The sequence below is a fragment of the Micromesistius poutassou genome, assembly GCF_964030765.1.
Source record: "Micromesistius poutassou genome assembly, chromosome: 9".
In the NCBI taxonomy this organism is placed as follows: Eukaryota; Metazoa; Chordata; class Actinopteri; order Gadiformes; family Gadidae; genus Micromesistius; species Micromesistius poutassou.
Window position 1 is genome coordinate 9,090,028 of NC_140279.1, and position 26,062 is coordinate 9,116,089.

Sequence of the window (26,062 nt, forward strand, 5' to 3'; positions counted from 1 at the left end):
TCGCAATACATATCGTTATTGTTTTATCACCCAGCCCTAGTGTGTATATGTGTGTATGTATGGATATGTATGCGTGTGGATACACAGTATATGTGTATGTGTATATGGATGTATGTATATGCATCTCCATTTTCATTGTTGTCTGTTGAGCCATGGACCATAACAACATCTACAACAATTTGCCTAAAATCCCTGTGTTCTGAGAGTTATCCATTTGTTAGTTTATTCCAGTATGGTTATCCCTCCTCTGGAACCATCCCTACTGGTTAACAGTTGCACTTTACTTCTTGTTTCAAATTGCAGAGGAAAAAATGCTCTCTTTCTGGGAAAGCCCTTCATTCAAGTTTATGGGAAACCTTGCGGCCCTGTCTATTTTTTCCCTCTTTCAAAGACTAAAACACATACCTCCCTCTTCACATTTTTTCCACACGGTGCCCCTCCCATAGATCTATCTTAACATGGCTCTTTTGGGAAATCCCTCATAATGGGCAGAGAGTCTGTGCTTTGGCTGGCAGACTCCCTTTTTCCCCCTTTGGGAACAAATCAAAAGCATTCTTTGGAATGTGTGGGCGTAACCGTGTGCTATGATGGTGTTCTCTGACTGAAGAATTGCTTTTTCCAGACCTCATTTTTGTCAATTCTGAAACTGAGCCGAAAGAAAACTCTGTCCTTCAAATAATGTCTATATCAGATAGACAAGGAAGCACATCATGTTGTTGACTAAAGAATGTTGATATTCATGAAACAACAAGGACTGTCACTGAAACATTGTAAAGTCTTGTCTGTTTTATCACTTCATCTGCAATCGAACAAGTGAGGTAACAAAATTAAATTCATGCTCCATAATGAAGCGATCTTAAGCGGGACAATACGTGGTCCAACTCTCATTGGGTCTAGCAGTATGAATAGCTGTTGAAAAAATAGCACAATAAAGCGGGGCAAAAAGGGAGGCCCCAGCAGTTTACAGTTCTCAACGCATCTCTACATTGACCACTGATTGTGCCTTTCACAATCAGTATGTTTTTATGAGGGATGCTAGGGACATGTCCCTACCAATGTCAAGACACCAGTCAATATTCCCTACCAAAAATCGCAATCAAGCAGAATATTTATTTACAGAGACATTGTAATCTCTGTCTGCTTGCGGTATGACAGTTCTGCCAAATTGGCAATTCATTTCTGTTCTGTATGGGTTGTGGGTCTGTTCTGGGTTGTTGTTTTTCAGTCACAGTACTATAGCTATACATTATGAAAGATGGGCGTCCACTGACAAGGGTAATATAACAATTATTATATTACCCTGCATTCAAAACAGTAAAATGCTGATTATTTCTCCAACGTAACCTATAATTACAAAAACATGTAATTTAAAAGAGATGACGGTTGTGGAACTTTGCTTGAATGTGTAAATAATATTGCAAGATTAAAGGTAGGTAAGCTATGGTGGTTGGTAAATAATGGTGTTCAAGATTATCTGATTCTCTCATAGCTCTTCCAAAAAACAGTATTAGCTCCAAGATTCTTGTGTCCAACCTGTGAATCTATCTAACAAAAGACATGTTAAGGGTCCAAAGTGACTATTATAGAGATACCTGATTGTGATTGGTTAGTCATTTATTCGCAGGTTAGGGCTATAAAAAAATCTACCTTGGTGATGACCAACCTTGGTCATCATCGTCAGATTCAGCTCCATAATTTGTAACTATTTGATTGACGTGGGAAAAAATGACATTGAACAATTGCAGTCAATGTGAATAGACCAAGACCAATATCTGATATCTTTCAAATTTTATGCTTGTCAAATTTGTCTTGCTCTATTTATGCATAATCCCTAAACAAGTTCTTGTTTATTTATGTGTGCGAATTTCCGGGTGGGTGTAATTTAAAATCGAATATTTGGTGCATAGTGCATTTCAAATCTGCCCCGAACCCTGTTACCTTAGTGGAATGTGAAAAGGGATCAAATATGTTTATACCTCTTTCCCTCTGCATGTAAACATTCTGGTTAAACGTATCCTCGTCTCCCGCCGAGATTTGTGCGTTTAGTCCAAAGATCTCAGATGTTGACTCGCTACGTCCACCCATCTCAACACTTCAGCTCTCCCTGCTTTGGGAAGGCCAAGGTTTATTGGTCCTTTTTGCTCAGAGAAGACCAAGTACTACCTCCGTTGGAGGAGAGAGAAAGAAGACCCTCTGCCTCATCTTAAACTGACACAGTCCGAGTGACCGAGCCCCTCCTCCACCACCACTCAATACATCAAAACATGACTCTTTTGTTCTTGTTTTTCTTCTTCTTTCTTACCCGACGTTCTCTCCTGAGACAGATACATTCCTGCTAGGAAAATAGTTTGTTTGGTTTGCTGACGTTCTGTTTTGTGGAAAAGTTCACAGCTCTGAGGATTAGCTGTGGATCCTGCCTTGGTTGCATAGAGGTCCGCATCCCAATTCAGCACTGTGTATTATTGAATCAGTTACCCTTACGCTGTACAATGTGAGAACATTTTGGTTAGCTGAGGATATTGGTTGGTCCTCACCATATACCACTGCTGTCTGGTATATACATTTTTCTCCAGTTCATGCCTCTTCCATTGTCCTCCCAAGAGGGAAATTCTTTTTTTGTTCTGAAAACATCAGCGTCTTGTATTTTGAGGAGAGGAGAGAGGCAAGACCTTTGACTAAGTAATGGCTTATGGCACCAAGAATCTACACAAGTCTGGAATGTTGGATTGTTTTTCCCCCATTTTTCTTGTCAACCTATCTGTGTTACTGAACAACATAGTTGGGATTTTCAAGAATCAGTGCAGCGGCAAAATTGGTTATTAGAACTATTGGTTATTAGAATTAGGGCTATCCCATCTGTATTTTCATTGAATATTTATTGGTATTTGTGGTGGTAAGGTATCATTAATATTTTGTTGTTTGGAAAATTAACTTGAGTAATAATGTAAGAATCAGGTGTTAAGAAGCAGGTGTTTTGGGGATTTCCTCTTTGTTCAGATATGGTAATACAGGGAGTCAGACTAATAAATGTAGGATGCTAAGTGGAGAAGGTTTCTGTTTAAAAAGCCCATTGTCTACTGAAATGGGAGCTCATGTTGTTGAGTAACCATCATCCCCTTCCTCCTCCTCCTCCTCCCTCACCTGTTGATGAGCTATGCTGGTGGGGCCAACTCTGCTGAAGCTTTGCAGCAGATAGAGGAGCCATTTGTGTCTGTTTGTGTGTGTGTGGCTGTGCGTGTGCATCTGGTTCTGCCATCACTGACATGCTGTCACTTTCTCCTCATGATATCATCACTCTACACCTGGTCTTGGACAGATGTGCAGATTGAGGGTTGTTTATGTGCTTTGTGAACAATGCCAATACAAGTTACTCTCAGCTCGATATATTGGGCAGATATTTGCGTTTTTTACTGTTTATACTATCTTCAAAGGCACAGGGATTAACAAGTTGTGCATATGCATGTTGTCATTTGAATCACAACATCCAACTACATTGTTAAACCTTACTTTTACAGTATTTTCAAAGCAAGGAAAATGCTGAGCCAATTATTTGTGATGTCACCCGAGTTGAGGCCAGAAGTGCTCCATTGTTTTTCCAAACTTTTACATCAGTTACAGCAGAATGATTTCAGAGAGTGAGGAATTAAACAAAATAATTATTGTCTTTTCGACTGAAAGGAACCATTGCTGAATGTTGTATTACATGTATAGGCACAGCAGAATTCTGTGAATATTTCTTATACCAGTTTAAATACTTGTAAACCTATCCATCCATGAAACTGTCTAATAAGCTGTAACAGAAAACTTAACTATTGATGTCTTGTTTTTTCTAAATCAACGTTCCTGGAGCGTGGGACTCTGTCAGTTGTGGAGAGGCTAGGATGACTGTCTCTGGAATGCCATTGTTGTGTCCTCTGCTCCCATTCCAAATGTACTGTGCTCTATCAGACTGATGGTCCTTTTAAGCAGAATGTGATATCCACGGGTAACAGGGGCTGCAGGAGGGATGCAAGGGGGGTAAGGGAAGGAGGGGAAGTTTCATGAAAAGGCCCAAATAAAAGGCTGTTCTCTCAGCCCTGTCTCCCCGATCCTGTGCAGGAACGGCAGGAATGTGGAATGCAGACAGGCTTCCCCTCAGAAGCTGAAGCCACTAATTAATTTTAAAAGGCCTTTTGATTCAAAGAAGGGTGATGGCAGGCGGTTTGTTGTTGGGGCCAAGCCTGGCAGAAAAGAAAAAGGAGTATTGGAGAGAGGAGAGCTGGGGGGGGATATTGCATAGGTCTGGCACCCACTCAACAGCCAGTGGCATTTTGAGTCCCCACTGAGAGATTATAGTGACGGCTTCAAGTTTCTAATTGTCCACATCTCGGGGGACCTCTCTTGGACCCTCAATACCTCTACCCAGATCAGGAAGGCTCACCAGTGTCTCTTCTTGCTGAGGAGTCTTAAGAAGGTCCATCTCTCACCTCAAATACTGTTGAACTGCTACCGCTGCTACTACTGCTACTATCGAAAGCATCCTTACCTACTGTGTCACAGTTTGGAATGGTAACTGCTCTGTCTCTGACTGGAAACCACTTCAGAGGGTGGTGAAAACTTATCACCGGTTCCTCACTTCCCTCCATTGAGGGTGACCAGAGCAAGCCATGTCTGCAAAGGACGTGCAGCATTGTCAAGGAATGTTATCATCCCATCCACAGACTGTTAACTATCCTCCCCTCAGGGAGGCTCTACTGGTCTCTCAGTTGCCGGACTAGCAAGTTCAGGGACAGCTTTTCCCTGTGGCTGTCACCCGACTGAACTCTGCACCTTGGTGTTATAACCAACCAGCCCCCCGGATACCCACTAATATTTATATACTGTACATACTGTATCTATACCTACTAATCCATATCTATACTGCTATCATAGTGTTAAATGTACATACACTGCTTTTTTACACTTGGTTAGACGCTTTCTGCATTTCATTGTCTCTGTACTTGTACTCTGCACTATGACAAAGTTGAATCTAATCTAATAAACATTGCAGGCGCCCCTCACTCCAGTTTACACTCTGATCTGTAAAGGAAGAGAACAGACTAAAAAGTACATTAGGGAGCTAACAACAAACAATGTTTGACTTGGGCACTAAATCAACCTTGACAAGAAACTATAAATTCCATGTACCCTACTAACAGGAACAGTTTTTTACTATGGGTTTCAAGATAAGTTAGAAATAGTTTTTTATTGTCAAAAACATATTTATTTGTTTACTACTGATTAAGTCCAAATCAATAATCCAATAGTAATTTTAGTAATTAGTGGAACGACAAATTGTACCTCACACCGTCGCCATGTTACCCTCAGTTTTCCATTATCTATGCATGGCTGTGTGTGTTTATATTTTAGCCTGTCATGTAATCATCTGAGTGCCTGGGTGACCTCACGGCTTTGCCCTCTGTGAATGAGAAGAAGCAGAGGCCTTCTGGTAGCTGCTCTCACGGCAGGTTAAGGTCATAGAGAGATAGGGCTCTGTGGAAACACTGATGGCCTCTGAACCCCATCACACAGGACACTGTGACACAGGACCATTTATAACAAAAATAAACCTTAGAAATGTACATCCCATCCACAGGGCCTCCCTGTCCACAAGTTCAGGTCCGATACTGTGACATTTCTACTTCCTTTTGAAGGGTTTTGATCGAGTGTCTTATTTTGAATTGTAATTACAAAATTATTAAGTTATTTCCTTTTTTATGTATTTTTGTATTCTTCATTTACTCTGTTTACTTGTTTACTTATATTGCTACTTTCCAGAACTTTACTAGTCATACCAATCCTTTCTCACTCTTTTATGTCTTTGATGCCTTCTGGTGCACTATAGTTAATGTACTTATTGAGTTATGGAGAAGGATCTATTAATCTTTGATGCTAATAAATATTATATGTGGATTCAAGTATTTATGTGGTTGTGTGTATTTTTTCTAGACCGTGGCAATGAAATCTGCCCTCAAGGAGCTGGATCTGAACATTGTGGAAATGACGGACGAGAATGCAACTCTGGATGGAGGCGACGTTCTTTTCACAGGTCCGCCCACACACACACGCACACTCGCACATACACACATACAAATACACATACACAAACAATAACCTTTACACTAGTGGTTCTCAAACTTTTTATTGTCAGGCACCCATTAACATATGGATATGTATTATTTGGACCCCCCCTCCAAATAAAAACAATCTTATTGCATACAATTGAATTGATAATGGATAAAATAATGTATATGACAGATGAATCATATTTTCAGCTTTTCTTGAATGACCTGACCCTGCTTACTCTCCCCTAAATGAACTATTTAGATAGTTCATTTAGGGGAAATGAAATCTAAAATTATGTCTTCCGGCCAGCCCTCTTCTCATGGCTGGAAGAATTGTATCTTTATGGGTCACAGACTTGCATTCATTCTTTATGGTTAATGTATTCTTATCAGTTAATAGTGTCTGTGTCATAAAATTCTGCAGGAACCTCTCTCTCTCATCCTGATCAGATGTTGACACTGTTGAGTTTTACTTTGGTAAGGCAGAAAACTGGCACTTCTTCTTTGATTTTCTGTAGATGATGTTAGTTCTGTACCCTGGAAATCGAGAGTTCTCGCGAGAGAACAATTATAATTTGCTCACCAAGTCACTCTGGGAACGAGCAATATAATCCCTCCCCGATGCCCCTCTCCCAGCACATTCACCAATCACATCGGTGTATCTGATATAGGTGGGCCAAAAGCGTTGCTGTTTTACCGATCCAATACAGCAAGTCTTATCTATTTGTGAGAAGGGGAACATCCCTTCTCACTGTCTCTCCCCTCACATCATATTTTAATGTGGAAGGGATCAGACTGTCCTAATGATCCCTCTCACTACCTTCACCTCCTCTCAGACTTCACCTCCACTGTGTCAACAGCCAAATCTGCCTTCTACCAGACCAAAATCAACTCCTCCGCCTCCAACCCCAGGAAACTGTTTTCCATGTTCTCTTCCCTCCTCACCCCTCCCTCCCCTTTCGTCCTCCCTCACTGCTGATGACTTTGTTACCTACTTTACCCAGACGGTGAAGGACATCAGCTCCTCTTTTACCCCTGCCACAATCCTCCTTCACCCTATCCCCACCTCTGTTTTTACCCACTTTATCCCTCTCTCCTCTGAAGATGTCAACAGAATTGTTACGTATAACCACCTGCCACCTTGACCCGATCCCCTCCTCACTCCTCCACGACGTCTCGAGCGACATCCTGCCATTTCTCACCACTGGGAACACTGGAACGTGCCATCTCAAACCAACTGTCCTCCTATCTTTCACACAACAATCTGCTTGTCTGCATCAGTCAGGTTTCAAGACCGCACACTCCACTGAGACAGCTCTCCTCGTGGTGACTGAGTCAATCCGTGCTGCCAGAGCCTCGACCCTCTCATCGGTTCTCATTCTCCTCGGCCTCTCCATGGCGTTCGACACCGTGAACCACCAGTTCCTCCTCGCCACTCACGCCCAACTCGGCATAGCTGACTCTGCACTATTCTGGTTCAGATCCTACCTGATGAATCACACTTATCAGGTCACATGGAATGGCTCCTTGTCCAAATCCTGCACTCTTGACACTGGTGTCCTGTAATCACATCACACATTATTTCCTATCACTGCTATGCTGACGACATTCCTCTCTTTCCCCCCCCTGCTCTTACAACACGTATTGATTGACACACGTATCTCAGATGTTGTACATCCAGAGGGGTATTCCATCAAAGTCGCTAACGAAAGCGGCGCTTAGTTGATTAAGCCCGTTTAGAACTAGCGCCAACTTCCACTTGAGGCTTAAGCCGTTCCATCAACACAGTTCAGCCGCACCTTGCTCAGGTTAGTTCAAGCCAGGCTAACGTTATCCTGGATTACGCGTGTTCAAGAGATATATAACCAGGCCATAATCGTGAATGTCGAATCATGGATCAAATGTCCGAAAAGGACCAAGCGGGATCTTTTCCAGCGGCGAACAGAAGCTGCTTGTGGAGGTCTATGAGGAGTACAAGCATATAATAACTCAAAAAGGGAACACCGTAACCATTAATAAAAAAAGGGAGGCTGCCTGGCAAAAAAATTGGCGATCTGTTGAATGCAGAGGTATTAAGCGTAACATATTTTAATTGAATATTGACCATGGAGAAATCAAAGAACTTTTCATGCCATTTATTTTCCATTTCTTTGAATATTCTTAATTAGGGAATTAATAAACCCAGCCGCTGATTCCTGATGATGCGATAATAGATTTGTGTAAAAATGTGTTGAAAAAATAGCCACAGTAACAATAGATAGCAATTCATTGAATGATTTCATTTGCATCATTTAATCTTACGCTGTTTGTACTTCATATATGTACATTTATGACAATTGTGAGGACTAGGCTTGGCGGAACCTTCTGATGGTACATGGTGTTTCTGACAGATGGATTTCTCTGAAACACCGCTCAAGTTAGCCTGACAGTTAACCTGCTCCTGACCAGGTTAGTTTGGTTGGATAAATTGCCATGGTTACTTAGCGGAGATTCTAGGCCTGGGCAATAAATCAATAAATGATCGTATTGTGATAGACTTTTGATCAATATCAATATAAAACATTCTATATATATCGATAAGAGACTGGACCACCGGATCTAGCAGCTGGGTTTGTTATACAAACACGGTTCCATACTTCTTTACAATATTTGAGTGTTTTCCTAGTCTTTTTAGGTCATTAAAATGATCAGTAGTAATCAATATCGATCAATATGATGTTATATCGTGATATGTCTTTCTGCCATATCGCCCAGGTCTAGGAGATTCCCTTAAGTCACGTTCATGGAACACAACTCTAGCTGAAAGAAGCCCGGCTAAGCGAAATAAGCCCAGCTTTGCACTTAGCCTGGTTGATGGAATACTCCTCTGGCACTTAATGTCCGCACTTCTTGTATGTCGTATTTAGTTATAGTACTTAGTTATGTAGCATCTTATCCTAGCTATCTTTGTTGTGTACGGGGAATGGGTTAACCTAGCGATTGTTGGCAGGGCCGGTTCTACACTGAATTGCGCCCTAGGTGAGACCCCCTCCGAGCACCCCCTTCCTGGTACGGAATTGCGGGCTTGCGTAATTGTTGACGGTGGGGGGGGGGGGGAAGTTACGGGTTTAGATTACGGGCTGGCGTGATTGTTGACGGGGGGCGCCCTAGGGTGTTCATGTTTAATAGACATGTTTCATTTCAACACATTTAGGTCGCCTATGGCAATCGCCGGGCCTGATTGTTGGTGCTTTGCACTTGGTTCTATGTATAGGCGTCAATTATGCTGGGGACGCTGGGGATGAGTACCCACCAGTTTTCGTCAAGATTCATTTTGTACCCACCACTTAAAAAGACAAAAAACGAGTTGAATTATTATAGATTATTACACGGCTCTTCTCAATGCTGTGGAATGCGCTGTTCACTTGCATGGTCCTTCCCGACTTCCAGCTGTGAATTATTTTTCAATAATTGACCGTTGCATATAATGACCGCTGTCAAGGAAAGTGGCTCTGATTCACGTCTCTCGTATCACTCCGCAAGTAGTCCGGTAACTTATCAACCCCAGCGTATTTGGTTGCTAAGCAACGTCAACGTCTTTGGCTGACTATTTCTGTGCTGATCAACACTACGAATGCTGGTAACAAATTAATTGTAAAAAGACACACCGTGTGAAGTTATTTTTTCGTTTTGGCAAGTAGCCGTGTAATAAGCGGGATAATGTATAGAATGTCGCCGGTCATTATCTAGATAGAACAAGCCCCTTTAGGGCAAGACACCTTCGCTTCGCACGGTGTCCGGGCTTATTTCCCCGATAATGACCGGCGTTCTATACATTATCCCTTACTTATTTTTGTATGAGCTGCCAGCCTGGCTTGGACAATGAATGAGGTATTAATACCAATACTCTTTGGCTGGGATGCAATGATGAGGCATCAGACAATCAAGTCATTTTAGCCTGAATACATAGGTAAAAAGCACCAGAGCAGGTTGGTAGTACCATGGACAGTATCAGAGCGATAACCTGTAGAACTAAATGGATGTGGTAGGCTACACCATGGGATGCATCTGCAGACCACTGCCACATAAATAAAGGTAAGATGCAATATTTATTTCTTAAGATTTGCTGGTGCTGTGGTGAGGTGTTTTGTGTTTTTTTGCACTCAAGTGGTCGGCTGTTTCAACTCTTGCAATTGATGTTAGCCATAGCCACCAAGTAGCCTAACTTATCCACGGTTTGCGTTCGTATAGTGTTGGGTAAAGTGGAGATGACGATAGTGGAGTAATTAGTGGAATAATTGTGGTGGGGAGTGCATGAGTTTTGGTCAGAATGCCTGATGTAGATTGGCTGGATGCGTGTTGTGAATTGAGAACAGCCAGCTCATGATGTGATACAGCGTTCAGCTGTGCAACAAATCTTTTGCTTTTTCAATCTTTTTCGACATTTGTAGTGCTGTACGTCATTTGTAGTGCTGTACAGCCACATGTTTGCCCCTTCACAACTTAAACACGTAGTTAATTTCCTTTCCTAGCTCCTCTTTGTTTGTGTTGGTAGCTTAGTCATGTCATGTCACGTTGTCAATGTGGGTACATGGAGCACAACATAGTGGGTCATAGCCTATGTCTAATGGTTTTTGGAAACGCTTTCTTCATAAAACGTGTCAGACATCAGTTTTTTGTATACATTTTATTCATTAGTAAGCTACATGGGTATGCCGTCTTTCAGAACCTTTCATTACCTGCATTAAAGAGAAAAAAAAGATTGCATCCTCATTGTACCCAGCACTTCTGAAAATGCACTTTCGAATGCGTCCCTGTCCCCAGCACATTTCAAACCAAACTGACGCCCATGGTTCTATGAACAACCTTATTGTACCGACAGCGATATATTGTTTAACTTTCTTATGACAAATGTACTTATTGTAAGTCGCTTTGGATAAAAGCGTCTGCTAAATGCCCTGAATGTAAATGTATTAGCCTTCTAGACGTTGGCCTTCTAAGCTGAAATAGATTTCACATTGCAGGGTTAAAAACATTTCCCACCATATTGGCTGCATCAGGAGGACCTTATCTCTGAGTTGTGTGCAACCCTAACTGCGTTGCCAGGTATTCAGGACATTCTCTAGCGGCCACCACATGTTAAGCCCCGGACTCAAATGAGGCACAAAGTGTGATTCTAGGCTAGGCTTTTTCACATGGGATCTATGACTGTTTAGAGGCAATAGTGGGATTCCATTTGACAGAACATAACACATAGTGTAGTCATCTTAATCTTATATTATCTTAAATTGCAGTGCATACCTGGATGACTAACTTGTAATGGAATAGTAATAGCTATCTATACCAGAAAGCAGACGGTGAGTCAGCACATATGTAGTCTCTATGTTCATGTCATCTTGGGAGGACAATGCTGTGTATTTATCAAAGGGGCTTGGCTCTCCACCCAGGTCGGGAGTTCTTCGTGGGGTTATCCAAAAGGACCAATCAGAAAGGAGCAGAGATTCTAGCAGATGCCTTCAAGGTGAGTGGGAGCAGTGGGGGCTAGGAGATAGTTTCTGATTGATCAGAAAAGGCCAATGTTTTTTTTTTTTGTTACTCATGTGATATCTATCATATAGAAATCGTATCTGAACAATGATCAGTCCTGTGAAACTTTGAAGTGTACATAATACATTTGATACAAAGGGAATTCATACCTATATTAAATCTATGGCCTTGATTACATAAGGGTATGAATCTCTATTCCAATCACAAATTGCAAATGCTCACGATTCAAACAGGCATATGAAAAACTAACAACTGCAGTGTATGCTACATTCAATCTAGATTTACTGTTGATAGGTTCTCATTGGCGTTGTCAAGTCATGTGCTTAGCTTATAGGTCATTGGTCATAAGCCAATATTGTGCAAATCTACGGCAATGTTTCAAATTTGACACATTGCCGTGCTGTGCTTGGATTTCTTTAGATTCTATGATTCCTAGACTTTGCATTTCTATTATTTCATCATTTGTTGGATTATCCAAAGCATAGTCAAACGGTACACCACGGATGGTATATTTCCACTAGGGCTGCACGATTATGGCCAAAATAATTATGATTATTTTGATCAATATTGATACCATGATTATTTACCACGATTATTCATTTGATTGACAAATATTTGTATTGAACTCTCACTGCTTTAACATCCATGATCCATTGCGCTACATTCATGCTAATGTACACATCTTTGCATACATAACACCAACTTAAATCAACAGGGCACAGATTTTACAATGGTTAAAATGTAAAAGATTTATATTAAACTTGTAAATAAGGTGTTTATTCATGTGACCTCCTAGAAGCAAAATGAAATTATTTCACTTTATTTATTGTACCCATATGATGATATGAGTATAAACAAGGCCTGGAACAAGGCCTGGAACAAGGCCTGGAGGTTCAGCATTTCAACAGGCTGTCATTACCACCCGGAAGGTTCAATATCTATGAAACTTGTTATACATGCACCATATGTCATGATCGACAACTTTCAAGACAATACAACAGGTTGATACATTTTAGTAATTTAACCCAACTATCCCTCTACCTCTACCTCCGTCTATGCTCTGATGCACAAGATAGCTCCCATATTGGTCGTGAAAATTGTGTTTAAACAAATGGCAATCAAAATATATATTGTACAACTTCTTAAATTATTAAACAGTTACCAACAACATCAGAAAAATAGCAATTTATTTTTGTTTTTTGATTTGATCTGTAAATTCAACTAAATTACCTTGCTAAGCCCCAGGATTAATAACTTGCACCATTGCACCAGAAATAAATGGGCTTGTTAGTTTTTCTCCTGCAGGCCTGTTATGTTTTAAAGGTAACACAGCTTGTTTTATACCCCAGAAAATGTTAATTTACAATTCAATTATAACTTTTCACATATGTCAAATACATCTAAATAATGCATTAGTCTGGTGGCGAGCCGCCTAATCCTGAGATCAGAAATATGAAACAGAAGTGCGTGCTCTGCAGGACTACGCTGTGTCCACCGTGCCAGTGCTGGAGGGGTTGCACCTCAAGAGCTTCTGCAGCATGGGGGGGCCGGGGCTCATCCTCATCGGCTCTAGTGAACAAGCCCAAAGAACCCTCAAGGTAAGTCCACGAGTGGGTGGGTTGTCTTTCGTATCCCAAACTAAATGTATCCATGGTAACCAATATCCACAGTTGTTTTTGATTGTCCAATCAAATGAATTTCAGTGTTGGTTCTTTTTTTTATTGTGTGTTTTTGGCTCTATCCCCGTGTAAACTGTCTGTATGTGTGCACAATATTATTTTTTTCTCCCCCAATGCGAGGTATTCAGCATGTTGATGCATAGCAGATTCAACAGTGCAACCACTGATTGGCTACTTCAACAAGTGCAGAAAAACACATTTGCCTAACCATGTGAATCACTTCTCCCCCGGTCACATACACACACACATGTCCAACATCAATTATAGGCAAGCAATAGTACCAAAGAATGCTTTACTTACTGTATTTCATGATGGTGCCAGTCTCATGTCTAACCCTGTGGGATTGAGAGGAATGAGTCGTTGAAGTTCATGAAGGTAATGAGGGAGGGGCAGCCTGCTCTCTTACTCTAGGTTGTTGCATTGTAAGGCCCAATCCCAATTCACCCATTGACCCTACCCCTTAGCCCTACCTATCATGTGTAGGGGTAGGGCTGTCCCAATAGTCGTTTCATTGAGGGGTAGGGCTAAGGGGAATGGCTAACAAGCCCTTGAAAGTAAGATTGACTCAAAAATGAAGGGCATGAGAAATCTCCCACAATGCCTTGTGAGAAAATAGAAAATCAAGAAGAATCCTAGGCAAGATGGAGGCAAAAAATGTGACAGGATCGAAAACCACGAATGTAAGTATTTTCTTTGTTAATAAACATTAAAAAATGATGATGACCATCGCATTAAGCTTATGTTGTTTCAATGTAGCATAGACATTTTCTTTAAAACCAGCATAACAACAAAATCGCTAGTTTGCATGGCTCTTGCTAACGAACTTGCTAGCTAGTGAACTTTATAAAATTGATGATGGTGCATGACTGTAGTAGCGGATATGGAAATACTACTGGACATATTTCCATGTCCCATTTCCCCCCTTCAATGGTATGTCGATTGATGGCGTGAAACTTGTTAGTTGGTTGTCTTTGGAATCTGAATCATGTTACAATGATTTGACATATCCATATGTTCCATCGTTACAGGGACTTTAGGTTTGAAGATTTGAAGATATCACATTTGCCAACCAATGGAATATTTGTTTTAAAAATCCTATGTAGCATGGAATTTTATGAGAAGGCTGGATCAATGTGATGTTGTTTTTGACAAACCAGTATCTTTTTTCATTTTTTTGGTAGATATATATTTTGAACAGTTATGATATATTGTACATCTCACCCAGAGCCTGTCCCTCCACCTCAAGCACCTCTTCTAGATTGGTAGCCCAAAACCCCCCCAACCCCCAGGAATAAAGAAAGATGAACCATCCACTGATGGTTTAAAATCGACAGTTTTTTGGCTTTTTTTTAAGTTATTGATAAAATGTGATTGTTGATGCCTTTTTGTAATGTGCAATATTAGTGCCATTTTATGACTGGTTCTTGTTTTTATGATATTTATTTTTTGCATTGATGGCATACTACCTCAAGTTCTATGTTTATTCTGTTTTTATATATTATCTTTTGGTACAATATTCAATGCAAAATAAAGTGATATATTGCCGTTTCTAACAGATTGTGAGCATGAATAATATTTGTATCTAATCATACCATGTTTTTCCTTGTAGGAAAAGTTGCATTCATATGACATTCAAATTAAACAGTAAAATTCCAGGGACAGATAGAAGTATCAAAAGATTTATTCTGAAATTAGTGTTATTCTAAAAAAGTGTTAAAAAATAACTTGACATCCCGGAGAAAAGCAATAAGCAGCCTATGCAGACCATGCATGGCTCTTCTGCTGAGGTGGAAGTCCTGCTCGAGCTCCAGCTCTACGTTGAACCACAAACGCAGGATGGGCACCTTAACATTCAACTTGCAGTACAACGGACGACTGGTCTGGAAAAGGAAATAAAATCACATAATTTAGTCTGAATTTGAAGGACTTTTACTACTTGAAACTAGTTACATACAATGCCTGTGTACGGTATTCTATCCTATCAGACCTGAACACAGTTCAAAAACAAATCAAAGTAAACTGTTTATTTGAAATTATGTGTATCACAAAAGGGTTGATCCAACAACATTAACGTTAGTTATACAAGCATGCTGTTTGGCTAGGCTAACTACAACAAAAGTTTTTGCAGTATATTCTACCAGTGGCAATTTCTCTAAGACTGCAAGAGAAGCTCAGCTTCCCCTAAAATTTCCAAAATTAAATGGTCAAATATATACTGTTGTGTTAACATTTCATTGACTAAAAATGCGTTCCAACACATCCATCCATTCCAACACATCCATCTCGAAGACGAGTTTGTTCAGAATCAGCTGCTTATCGCAGGTCGACTGACTCGATTTCCTTCTCATACATTTCCGTAGCGTCACAGTGCATTTGCATGTTGAAGCTCAGCGTCCATCCACTTCAATGGGGCTGCATAGAACAGCTTTTTTTAGTGCATCGAAAGTCGATGGTCATTGGATAATGCTGTGATTATGTCCCTCCCACGGATGCTCAGCGTCTCTGGGGGTGCATGGAGGAGTGGTCTGGCCTGGACGCTGGTCTTCTGTGTGATAATTGGAGGGTCTGCGAAAGACTGAGTTGCCGTTTGATTGACAGCATTTTTGATCTATAAAACGTCGCCGGAGCTCTCTTCAGTCCTCAGTCCCATCGTGGATTTTGCAAGCGAGTCGAAAGACAAACTGCAACCTATTTCTTGATATCTGCTTGGCAAAATTGCTAGACAATTTTCATCGTACATTTCATACACTTATACACACAATTCCTTGCTTCAGTTTAACATAATTCCCACATTTCCTTGTTCAAGTTTAATATAGTTTTGGTAGTTGGCCATCACTTTGATTCAGGGAGCCTGAGGTCTGAACTTCAGATCAGGACTTGCAGGGTGACAAAGCAGGGAAAGCTGTGTGATTTCTTGGTGTTCCTTAAAGAGATGGAGTTGGACAGTGCAATGCCTCAGCTTTACAAACTGTTCTCATTAGTGGCAACAATTGGAGCTACATGTGCAGGTGTATAAAGGAGCTTCTTCTGTTTAAAGCGGCTCAAGTCCTACACGATAACACAATGGGCCAAGGCCATTTAAGCAGCCTAGCTCTGCTGGCCATTGAGAGGACACTGGTCAAGTCACTGGAAAAGACAGCTAGTTGGTATGACAGAGCATTTCCTTGAAAAGGAACAGAGAGGATAATTTACATACATAAATTGACAATTTATCTGATGTAGGCTGAAAATGAGCTTCCCCTCCTTGAAAGACCAGCAGCCACCACTGTATTCTACATACCTTAAACGAATCCACCAGCATTCCCAGGTGTCGACTACGGTGTTGAAGTCTTATTTTTTTTTACCACATTTCAGACAAAAATATGTTTAAAACCCACTCCATAAAAATCACCACAGCTGAAGCCAGTATTGTGAAACTCAAAATAACCGGCAACAAACTTTTCTCATCTATTTAGGTAAACGCTGTCTACGGCTACTAATGACGTAACTGGGTCTTGAAGGGTTGTCCCATTTCGTAGGGGAAGAATTTAGAAGGGGTAGGGGTAAGGGTTTGGGCGAAGGGGTGTAATGGGATTGGGCCTTATGCTCCTGATCATAGTGAAGACACAGAATGGTAAAAGTGTCAGGATTCTTATACACTTTTTGTGTGCACAAATCACTTGACCTCCATTTTATTAGTTTAAATACATCTTCTTCATCTAAGTTTGTGGCCTTTATTCAGCACATTTTATTCATGCTCTTCTGCTCAGAAGTCAAGGGTTTCACTCTTCTAATAAATACAAGTGTAATTTATTAGAAATGCCATAGCCATCCATCAGCTATAAATTAATTAAAATGCATCTGTGAAATTGTTCTGCTCTCTCTCTCTTTACAACTCTCAAATCTTTTTAAAGTTATTTATTTCCACATTTTGGTTTCCCTACTTTCCCTACTACCATTCTGTATTTCTTTGCCCAAAGGCCACCACGAGGGCCAACGGTGGCTAATGTCTAGAATCGCAAAGGTCAAGAATGGGCAATGTCAAGAATGATAAACAACTGAATGGAATTAGCAAATGAGGGGGTGGTTCAATCTGATCCACGTGATGAGGTCTACTAATCCCCATTGGTTGATCGGGACACAGTTGCAATAATAAATAATTACGTCACTGAAATATTTATTTAAATACATTTATTTGTATTACTCCATACAACTCTGTCGACAGTGTACATTTAATTATTTATTTTAAATCCTGTTTCTACATTGCTGTACAATGAAATACTAATGTTTAATACAATTAATATACCCCAATTAACCCCAATTGTTTTGAGCCTGGTGGTAGAGCTGGTTAGGAGACCAGTTTCAGAGGAGCACAGGTGTGTAGCTAGGAATGAGATTGGGCAGGTAGATGCAAGCTTCGATGTTGAGGAATTTGAGTAGCAGCATTAGACAACGATGCCCCGGTAGCCAGTGCAGGTATGTGATAGGGTGATATGCGTCCAGGGCCTTGGGTAATATCTCTGGCAGTTCCATACTTACTGGAGCCTGTCCAGGGTGTGTGTGCTGCCACAGCCCATGTAATAACCCTTGCAGCACAGTTCCATATGTACTGGAGCCTGTCCAGGTCCCAGTGTAATATGATTAGTATTGCTGTTCAGTTTGAGTAGGTTTGTGGACATTCAAGTCTTCTTATAGTGGAGATAGGTTGAATACTAATTGATTTGGTGCCTCCAAGGGTCACATTGTTTCTCCGGTAACAATGAGCCCACTGGATGGTTTGGCTGTGACACCGGTTTGTGACTTTAATCAGCGCTGTTTTAGTATTGTGTTTAGCCCATAAAACAGACTAGAGCTGCTCTAAGAGGTTGTTGTTGTTGTTCATTGAGTATTTGGGTAGCAACTGCTTTTCCCATAATCATACTGAAAAATGGAAGGTTGAAGATGGGATGGCAATTATTGATCCTCTTGGTCTATGCCAGACCTTTTGGGAATAGAGGTAACAGCTGCCAGTTTCAGATCAGTGGATTTCAGTGGGGGTGCAGCCTCAAGACTGGTGGAGAGTACAGTGTTGTAGTGTAACACTAGAAGTTTAGGGGAAGACTGGAGATTCTCAAGTCGTTCATGTGACAGGAGCAGGTTCTCAAAGACCGGTGTGCAGATTTTGTTCCTTTACATTATTGTATGCTGGGGGCGCAGTTTGGTATAGAAGAGAGGAATATGAAAATTAGATATCTCGTTTGATCAAAGAGGGAGAGGTCAAGACTGGGTAGGGATGTTCCCACCAGGTCCAATGTGTGTGGCCTCTTTCGGGGGTAGGAAATTCAACATGTTGGCAGAAGAGCTAGGAATTCCAGAGCAAAGGCACAGATAGAGGAGTCACCATTAATGTACATGGTCAAGGAAGGAAAGAGATGGACTCCAGATGACCTTGCAGAAGCAAAAATATCCATCATTCGCTTTGCCCAACAGGAAAGGTTACTTGATGAGTTTGCTGCATTATCTGGCAAATGTGGAGTGAAAAGGAGAGTACAATCTACAACATAAATTGCAAATTAGACTGGTAACCTCTTACTTTGTTTTTTGTTTTTTTTACTATTGGTTTATTGATTTCATATGGTTTATGGGCTCCAATTATGTAAATATGTTTTGAATTTTATGCCCTCCTGCCATTCACAATTAGGGGCTGGTGTGTTGGAGCCATTATGCTACTTTTGTTTTTTTATTTATTTGGTGAAATTCAGTTTTGTGTTCGACCACTGGGTGGAGCATTGGCTCCGGGGAAAGCATATAGGTTATCACCTGGCAAGGCCAGGTGTGTGTAATTTGGGGAAAGAAAACAGTTTTGTGCAGTGTCAGGGTGTCAGTGATATTTGTTTGCTCTGTACCAAGCTGATTGAAATGAATTAACTAACTTGAAATGGACATATAAACAAACTGGAATATGTGCTACGGCATGCACCGACAACACCAATAAATGGGTCACAGCACTCAAAGAGATTAGAGGTATTGGACATTGATTATTGGCACCAAAGAACACGTGTACCCCCGACTTCTCCCACTTCGCACCACACACAGGCCTAATGTAGAGCCGGTAAAGGGCCCTACACAATGATTATCTTTCCAGTAAATATTTAGCTATAGCATGTCCGACTGGGCACTCAGATGCTGCTCCATATAAACAGGCTTCCAGCCCGGCCTGCCAGTGAGTGCTTCTTGCTGCTGGTGGGCCATCCTTTGCCGGGGTCCAGCATAACTATGCACTGGGGCCTTAGGCTAACAAGAAGTGAGCCTTTCCAAAAGAAATCCTCTCTGCCATGACACTATGACGAGAGGCAAGTTGTGATGCACACGGCAATCCTACTTACGCTGCGATCAATTTGTATGGTACGCTGGTACGTCCAACCTGCTATAGCGAGAACGTGACATAATTTCCTGGCTTGCAGCACTTATAGCGTTCACGTTTCTCATTGGCTAGTCATTGTTATTGTTAGCTACATTAGCCTCTTTAGCAAACCAGCTTGAAAACAAACAACACAACTTTACATTGTATTGCACGCACAGCAAGACCGCAATGCATAAATTGGTGACTGGAATAAAGTAGCAATGTAATCAAGTGTGTAAGAGCACAAAAATGGGTGCAGCCATTTTTGTTGTCGAGTCATACGGTCAGCCTATTTCACTGAACTCGCTCTACTTTCAGAACTACGGGAAAGACCAAAAGGGGGCGTGCCTCTGTGAAAGGCACACTCATATGGGTGGGCGTACATCATGGCCCTCATGAAAAAGGCCCACAAGCGGCTGTTCTTTCTACGGCAGCTGAAAAAATTCAGGCTGCCCAGGTCAACACTAATCCGGTTTTACACTGCCATCATCGAATCCATCATCACACAATCAATAATCACATGGTTCCCTGCTGCAGCAGCCAAGGACAAGGCCAAGCTGCAGCGGGTGAGCCGCTCAGCTGAGAGGGTGATTGGCACCTCTCTACCCTCCATAGAGTCCCTCCACAACACCAGGGCTGTGAGAAGGGCAAGAAAAATTATGGCAGACCCCTTACATCCAGGTTTTGCCATGTTCAATATGCTCCCTTCCGGTAGAAAGCTTTGGCTCCCGAGAACCACAAAATCCCGGCATCGCCTGAGCTTTTTCCCTACGGCCGCCAGGCTGCTCAACGAAAGCTAAATACCCCACACGGACTGAATGCGCTGTTTGCACTTTTTCTGTTTGCACTTTTTCTGCTATTCATATTATATTACTAACAGTATCAGTATTACTACTTACAGCACCTACCATTCCTATTGCACTGTTGTCTTGTCATATCATGTCTTGTCCTAAATGTCTTGTCTGTCAACCACATCTGTGCATAACTTGCTGTAAAAAATTGTGTTTACACTATATGGCAATAAAATGTACCTTGACCTTAACCATACAAATGGATAGCATTATTATAGAAATTGAGAATGTTTGCGTGAACATGTGGAAACAAATTAGCAGTTAGCAGAGCCAATGTATAGTATGAGATGAGCACATTTGGCTGAGTTTAACATAAGTGTGACCTTGCCCGTTTCTTTTGTCAAACTTGTATATGTACTATTAGCCTTGCGTCAGCAAACATCGGCTATGCCTGGTTGGGTAAAACACAGTTCATTATTTTAACCTTCTCAAATGTTGATGATGATGTTTAGTTGAACAGTTTTAGACCTCAAGCAAGCATGAGAAATGCCACTAGTTGTGGCGTTTCTCATTCTTGTTTTGTGCTTTTGAGTGACTATAATCGGGGTTGGCTATATTCTATTAAAGATGTAACCAAAATTACAAATGAATTAATTATTAATGAGCTACATTTTTGTTCAGAATCCCCCACCCCCCAGTTGTTGTGCACTTGTTTACAACCTATGGCAATTTTGTTTTCTGTAACATGCACGCATGCATATATCCTGTATTTAAAACTGTCTGTCTGTCTGTCTGTCTGTCTGTCTGTCTGTCTGTCTGTCTGTCTGTCTCTCTCCATGGGCAGGTAATTAAACATCAGGGGGCAAACGCACCCACTCTGTGGTTATAGCATCCTTAGCCTCTGGCTTCTAACTCATCCACCCCCAGCATCCCCCCAACCCATCACCACACTTCAAGTTAGATGACAAAAAAAACATGACATCTGGAGAGAAAGAATGTTTGGTCTGCCGCTGGGCTCCTGGGTTCTCCATTAACCCCAGCTAGCTAACCATCACCTTTCTGTTGTCTGCAGATTATGCAGCAGATGAGTGACCACCGCTATGACAAGCTGACGGTGCCCGACGACATTGCCGCCAACTGCATCTACATGAACCTGCCCAACAAGGGACACGTACTGCTTCACTGCACACCAGAGGAATTTCCAGAGAGCTTCAAAGTAATCACACTCTCCTACATACACTTCTATCATAACCGTTTCCTCTCTAAAATATGTGCATTCTTATTACCAACCAATTACACAGATTGGTGCCTTATTGATTCATTTAATTAATTTTAAAAAATGCTCTTTCTCACTATTAAAAGAGTAATGTGAGAAGAAGAGGAAACAAGACACGAGAAAACAATAAAAACACAACTTAAGCATCAACATAAAAAGGAGGTATTTTGAGAACTGGCGTGGAATTGAGTAGTAATTGAAGCAACTTCACTACTTCTATCAGAGTGAAAGTTCCCATCGAGGAAAAGTGATTGTGATTACCTTTGATTTATTTTAAGTCGAGCCGATAAGCAGAAACGCAAAGGTACCTCTGCCAATGAAGTGAGCACTCCTTTGCCCCCTTTTGTACATTTTGAAAGTGGATGGTGTTTTGGAAGATGGCCTTGATCACTGTAATCAGGTGGTTGGCATGGCGAGTTGTGCCTCCAAATCTCTGTTCAAGTAATGACTTGAACAGAGATCTCTAAAGAATTTAGAGAATATTTACATCCTAAAATGAATTGAATATCCAGATACTAAAGGACACAATGTTTTAATCAACCCCTTCTGTAAGATCAGTGTAAGGCAGCACTCAAACACACACACACTGAATATTCAAATTCACTGAATGGTCATTGACATAAACACAATACACACGCAACATTTTAACTTTCCCCATTGCTTAATATTGCTTAATAACGCCTTATTGCCTCCTGGATGACCTCTTGGATGATATTTTCTGACTTTCTTAAGGAGAGACGAGTCATCATCAAAACATGTAACCACAACCTCTTCTTTCTCAGTCGATCAAAACCGACAACCTGCAATCTTTAGAGACAGTGCTCGAGCCTCAAAATGTACTCTGTGGTTGAAACTCCAGCCTCCAGCATGTATTTTTGGAATGAAGAATTCACAAAATGATGCCTCTTTAAATTGTGCTCAACCATGCAGCCCAATAAGCATGTGTCTGCTCATAAATGCCCATTCTATTTTTAGCTTGCCGGTGATGATGTTGCATTGCAGTCCTGAAATAATTAAGGCAGGTTTGACTTGGTGGAGAAAAAAGGGGCAAAGGACATGTTCGTACCATTGCATATATAAAGAAAGTAATGCTATAACACAGCAACCCCACTGTGGCTGCCTAGGCCTGCCAAGGCCCCTTGCTTGGCATCACTCAGCTGGACATATTTGGGGGTGTGGGGAACAAACTTGTGAAAGCATTGAGTTAAGGGGTAAACATCCCCATCTTTCGATGGGGATGTTTACTTCTGGTCGTACAGTACACATGTGCCTACGGTCTATTAAGCAGGAGTTTTGACAACATGGTTAGGGGTTGCTAGGGGGAGTGGTCTCAACATAGATCAAACTCCACTTCCTAATTGTACTCCATTACGTTTTTTGGCCACCAAAGCCTAAATCTGCAACATTACCTTACGACAGAGGAATCTGTTTAGATGGTCCCACTGGCATTCATAATGCTGTATCCCATGTCACAGCGAGATTGAAGTCGGAGATACAGTTCTGTGAGTGAAAATATCCGACCTTGATGTCTGGACTGAAATGCTGGTTCTCCTCTTGAGAGAGCCCACAGGGCTGAAATAGGGCTCACAGGGCTGTGTTTTGAGAAATACTGTAGTAATTTAGACAATGTTGTCAGGAAACATATAAATACTGCATTCTTCTAAATGGTTGTACGTGAATGTCAGAATTCTTGCATGGCACACTAATCTACAACCTGACTTGTGAAGACACTAATCCACAACCTGATGTGTGAAGACACCAATCCACAACCTGACGTGTGAAGACACCAATCCACAACCTGACATGTGAAGACACTAATCCACAACCTGACGTGTGAAGACACTAATCCACAACCTGACGTACGACCCTGATGGGCGGAGGACCCATCAGGGTCATAGCAGGGTGAAGGAGGAAGATGGGAGGATAGATGATTAAATGAGGAATACTGTATTTATGAACAATATTGATCGAGAATTGTCACACTTTTATGAAATGGTAATGATGATCCACCAGGTGGGTCCTGAAGTATATTCATGGCATGGTAAACTATCCAAAGTAATATATATTGTCTGTTGGAGTGAGAGAGTGTGCTTCTCCAACTCCACACTATTTCTACAATTTCTACAACTAATTGTTTTTGTGTCTTGCAGGCATTTGAGAAGCTGAAAGACTACATCCTGATCCCGGTGTCCAACATGGAGAAGTGCAAAGTTGACGGGGCACTCACATGCTGCTCTGTGCTGATCAACAAGAAGGCCCACGTCTGAGTGTCCTTACTACATTCCTCGAAGTTAGAACATTTTTGCATCCAACTCCTAATCGAGTTTCAGATTACAACCATGATCACTGTTAATAGAGAAACTAATAAATACATAAAAAGTGATTAAGAAAATGGCCTGCAGGTGCAAAAACCTGGTTACCTCCCATAACACTACTGATATGAAGTACATTACTTGTGTTTTAATAACAAATGGTCCTACTCTATGGTTTCTGCTCTTGATGTGACTTTTAGGTATTCATAGACTATCTGCGGATACCTTTTTTTAATTATTGCCCCTGATCACAGAAAAAAAAATTGACGACATACAGTATGTATTCCCGGTAAGAAGGTCTCCAAAATGTTGGTTACCACTTTGCCCACAAGGGCCACTCATGGCATTTGCCTTTGAACCATGACTTGGATTCACTTCAAATTCACTATCTCATAAAGATAGTGAATTTAAAACTATCTCATCACCCCTGATTGATTTGTCGGGGCACCCCACATATAGCGGGAAGAGGGCAGTTGCTAGGGTAGGCTGTGCTTGTTGGCTGTGAAAACGTATTGATCAATATCTATCCTGAATTTATGACTGAATTGATGATAACTGTGAACCCAGCTGAACATGCAAGCTATCAATCAATTGCTACAGCACCCTTCTGTATTAAAACTGTTGCCAAACCTAGTGAACCTTTGATTCGTAATGTGAGAGACAACCTGCATAGCAATAGCAACTTTATATGCATCATAGAAGATTAAATGCAACATAACCCTGCCCTCAATTCGTTGGATTTATGTGTGGCCATTATGGTCCAGTAACAGCTGACACCACACAGTCATTGGCTATATTTTTGTTTATACTGCCAGGTTGTGTTGCCGATTATGTGATTGTCATTTCCAATAAATCTCGGAAAATGTGTTTTCAAGATGTGCAATGTACCATTTGTGATGTACCAGGAGACATCCCTCCGACAAACTCTCCTACCTTTGGCAGATGTGACTTAGAAATGTGGAGCATGCTAACAGTGCCATTCTAAGTGTCTGCTGTATGTTTCCAGACCATTCCAGTCAATTCAAACCTTGAGCTTCCAACACTTTTATCATCAAAATCAAAAGGTCCACATAACTAGATCGCCTCACATCTGAGAAAAACATCTCTGCATTCTGCAACCACTGAAACGCTCTATTGTATGGTTTGTTAAACAAAAATCCTGGTTGATTCCTTTTACTTGAAAGTTGCAGCAGCAGAGGAAATGACATCAGTCGGATGATCCACCCTAGCCCTGGTCATTCCTCCCGCACAACCCACTTGGTCAGGCTGAGCAGTGATGAAACATGGAAGGAATTATTTTTGGGAGGAGAGGCTTGTATGACCGTAAACATTCACTCTTCCAACTTTCTCTCCTCCGCTCTCTGTCCTTGTGTTCATGCGTGTCTGAGGGTCTTGCTCTTCTCCTCTCTCATTCTCTCTCTTTAGCATCTCTGTGGCTATAGACAGCCACAGAGATTGAGTCTTGGTTATTTATGAGCATGACATCATGTAGTCTGAACAATTAACATGATTGCCTGCTGTTGGATCGAAGGCTCCTGGCCTAATAAAAGTGATACCATACTTGTGCTGTATCCAGCTTTAAGGCCAATGCTTTTACACAGTGGCTTGTTATTAGAACCAGTTTGTTCAAATTCATCCGAGACGAAGTCCATGCCCTTTTTATGATTTTGAACAATACCACGAAGCTGGATCAATGCCAGTACAGTTTATAACTCCTAAATATTACCTTGAATCCTAAATAAATTATTTATTCATGTATTTTTGATATTAACATTCTAATGTGATGTCATGTATCCAGACACAACCCTTTACATTTTTTTCTGGTAAGGTTATCGCATTATTGAGTTGTTATTGTAATGTAGATTCCAGCTTGGATTACCTTTGACCAAACCGTCTAATCCCTTTAAAGCCATGTTTACGCCTGTTTTCAGTTACAACTCAGGAGTCTTAGGGTTTATATGAATCAGCTCAGACTCTAGATAGGTTGCACCTCTGACACCAATCGTGGATTGTTTTCATTCCTGTTTGGAAACA

The 26,062-nt window shown here is 41.2% G+C and overlaps 1 protein-coding gene across 1 annotated transcript in view; it reads left to right on the forward strand.

The window, feature by feature from the left end:
* Nucleotides 1-24,891, forward strand: part of ddah1 (dimethylarginine dimethylaminohydrolase 1) — a 52,609-nt gene extending 27,718 nt beyond the window's left edge. The window contains exons 2-6 of the mRNA XM_084472717.1: nucleotides 5,968-6,067; nucleotides 11,510-11,583; nucleotides 13,088-13,207; nucleotides 21,513-21,656; nucleotides 23,867-24,891. Of these exons, the coding sequence (XP_084328843.1) occupies nucleotides 5,968-6,067; nucleotides 11,510-11,583; nucleotides 13,088-13,207; nucleotides 21,513-21,656; nucleotides 23,867-23,983 (555 nt within the window). The 3' untranslated portion in view covers nucleotides 23,984-24,891. The remainder of the gene's footprint in view (nucleotides 1-5,967; nucleotides 6,068-11,509; nucleotides 11,584-13,087; nucleotides 13,208-21,512; nucleotides 21,657-23,866) is intronic.
* Nucleotides 24,892-26,062: the final 1,171 nt, after the last annotated feature.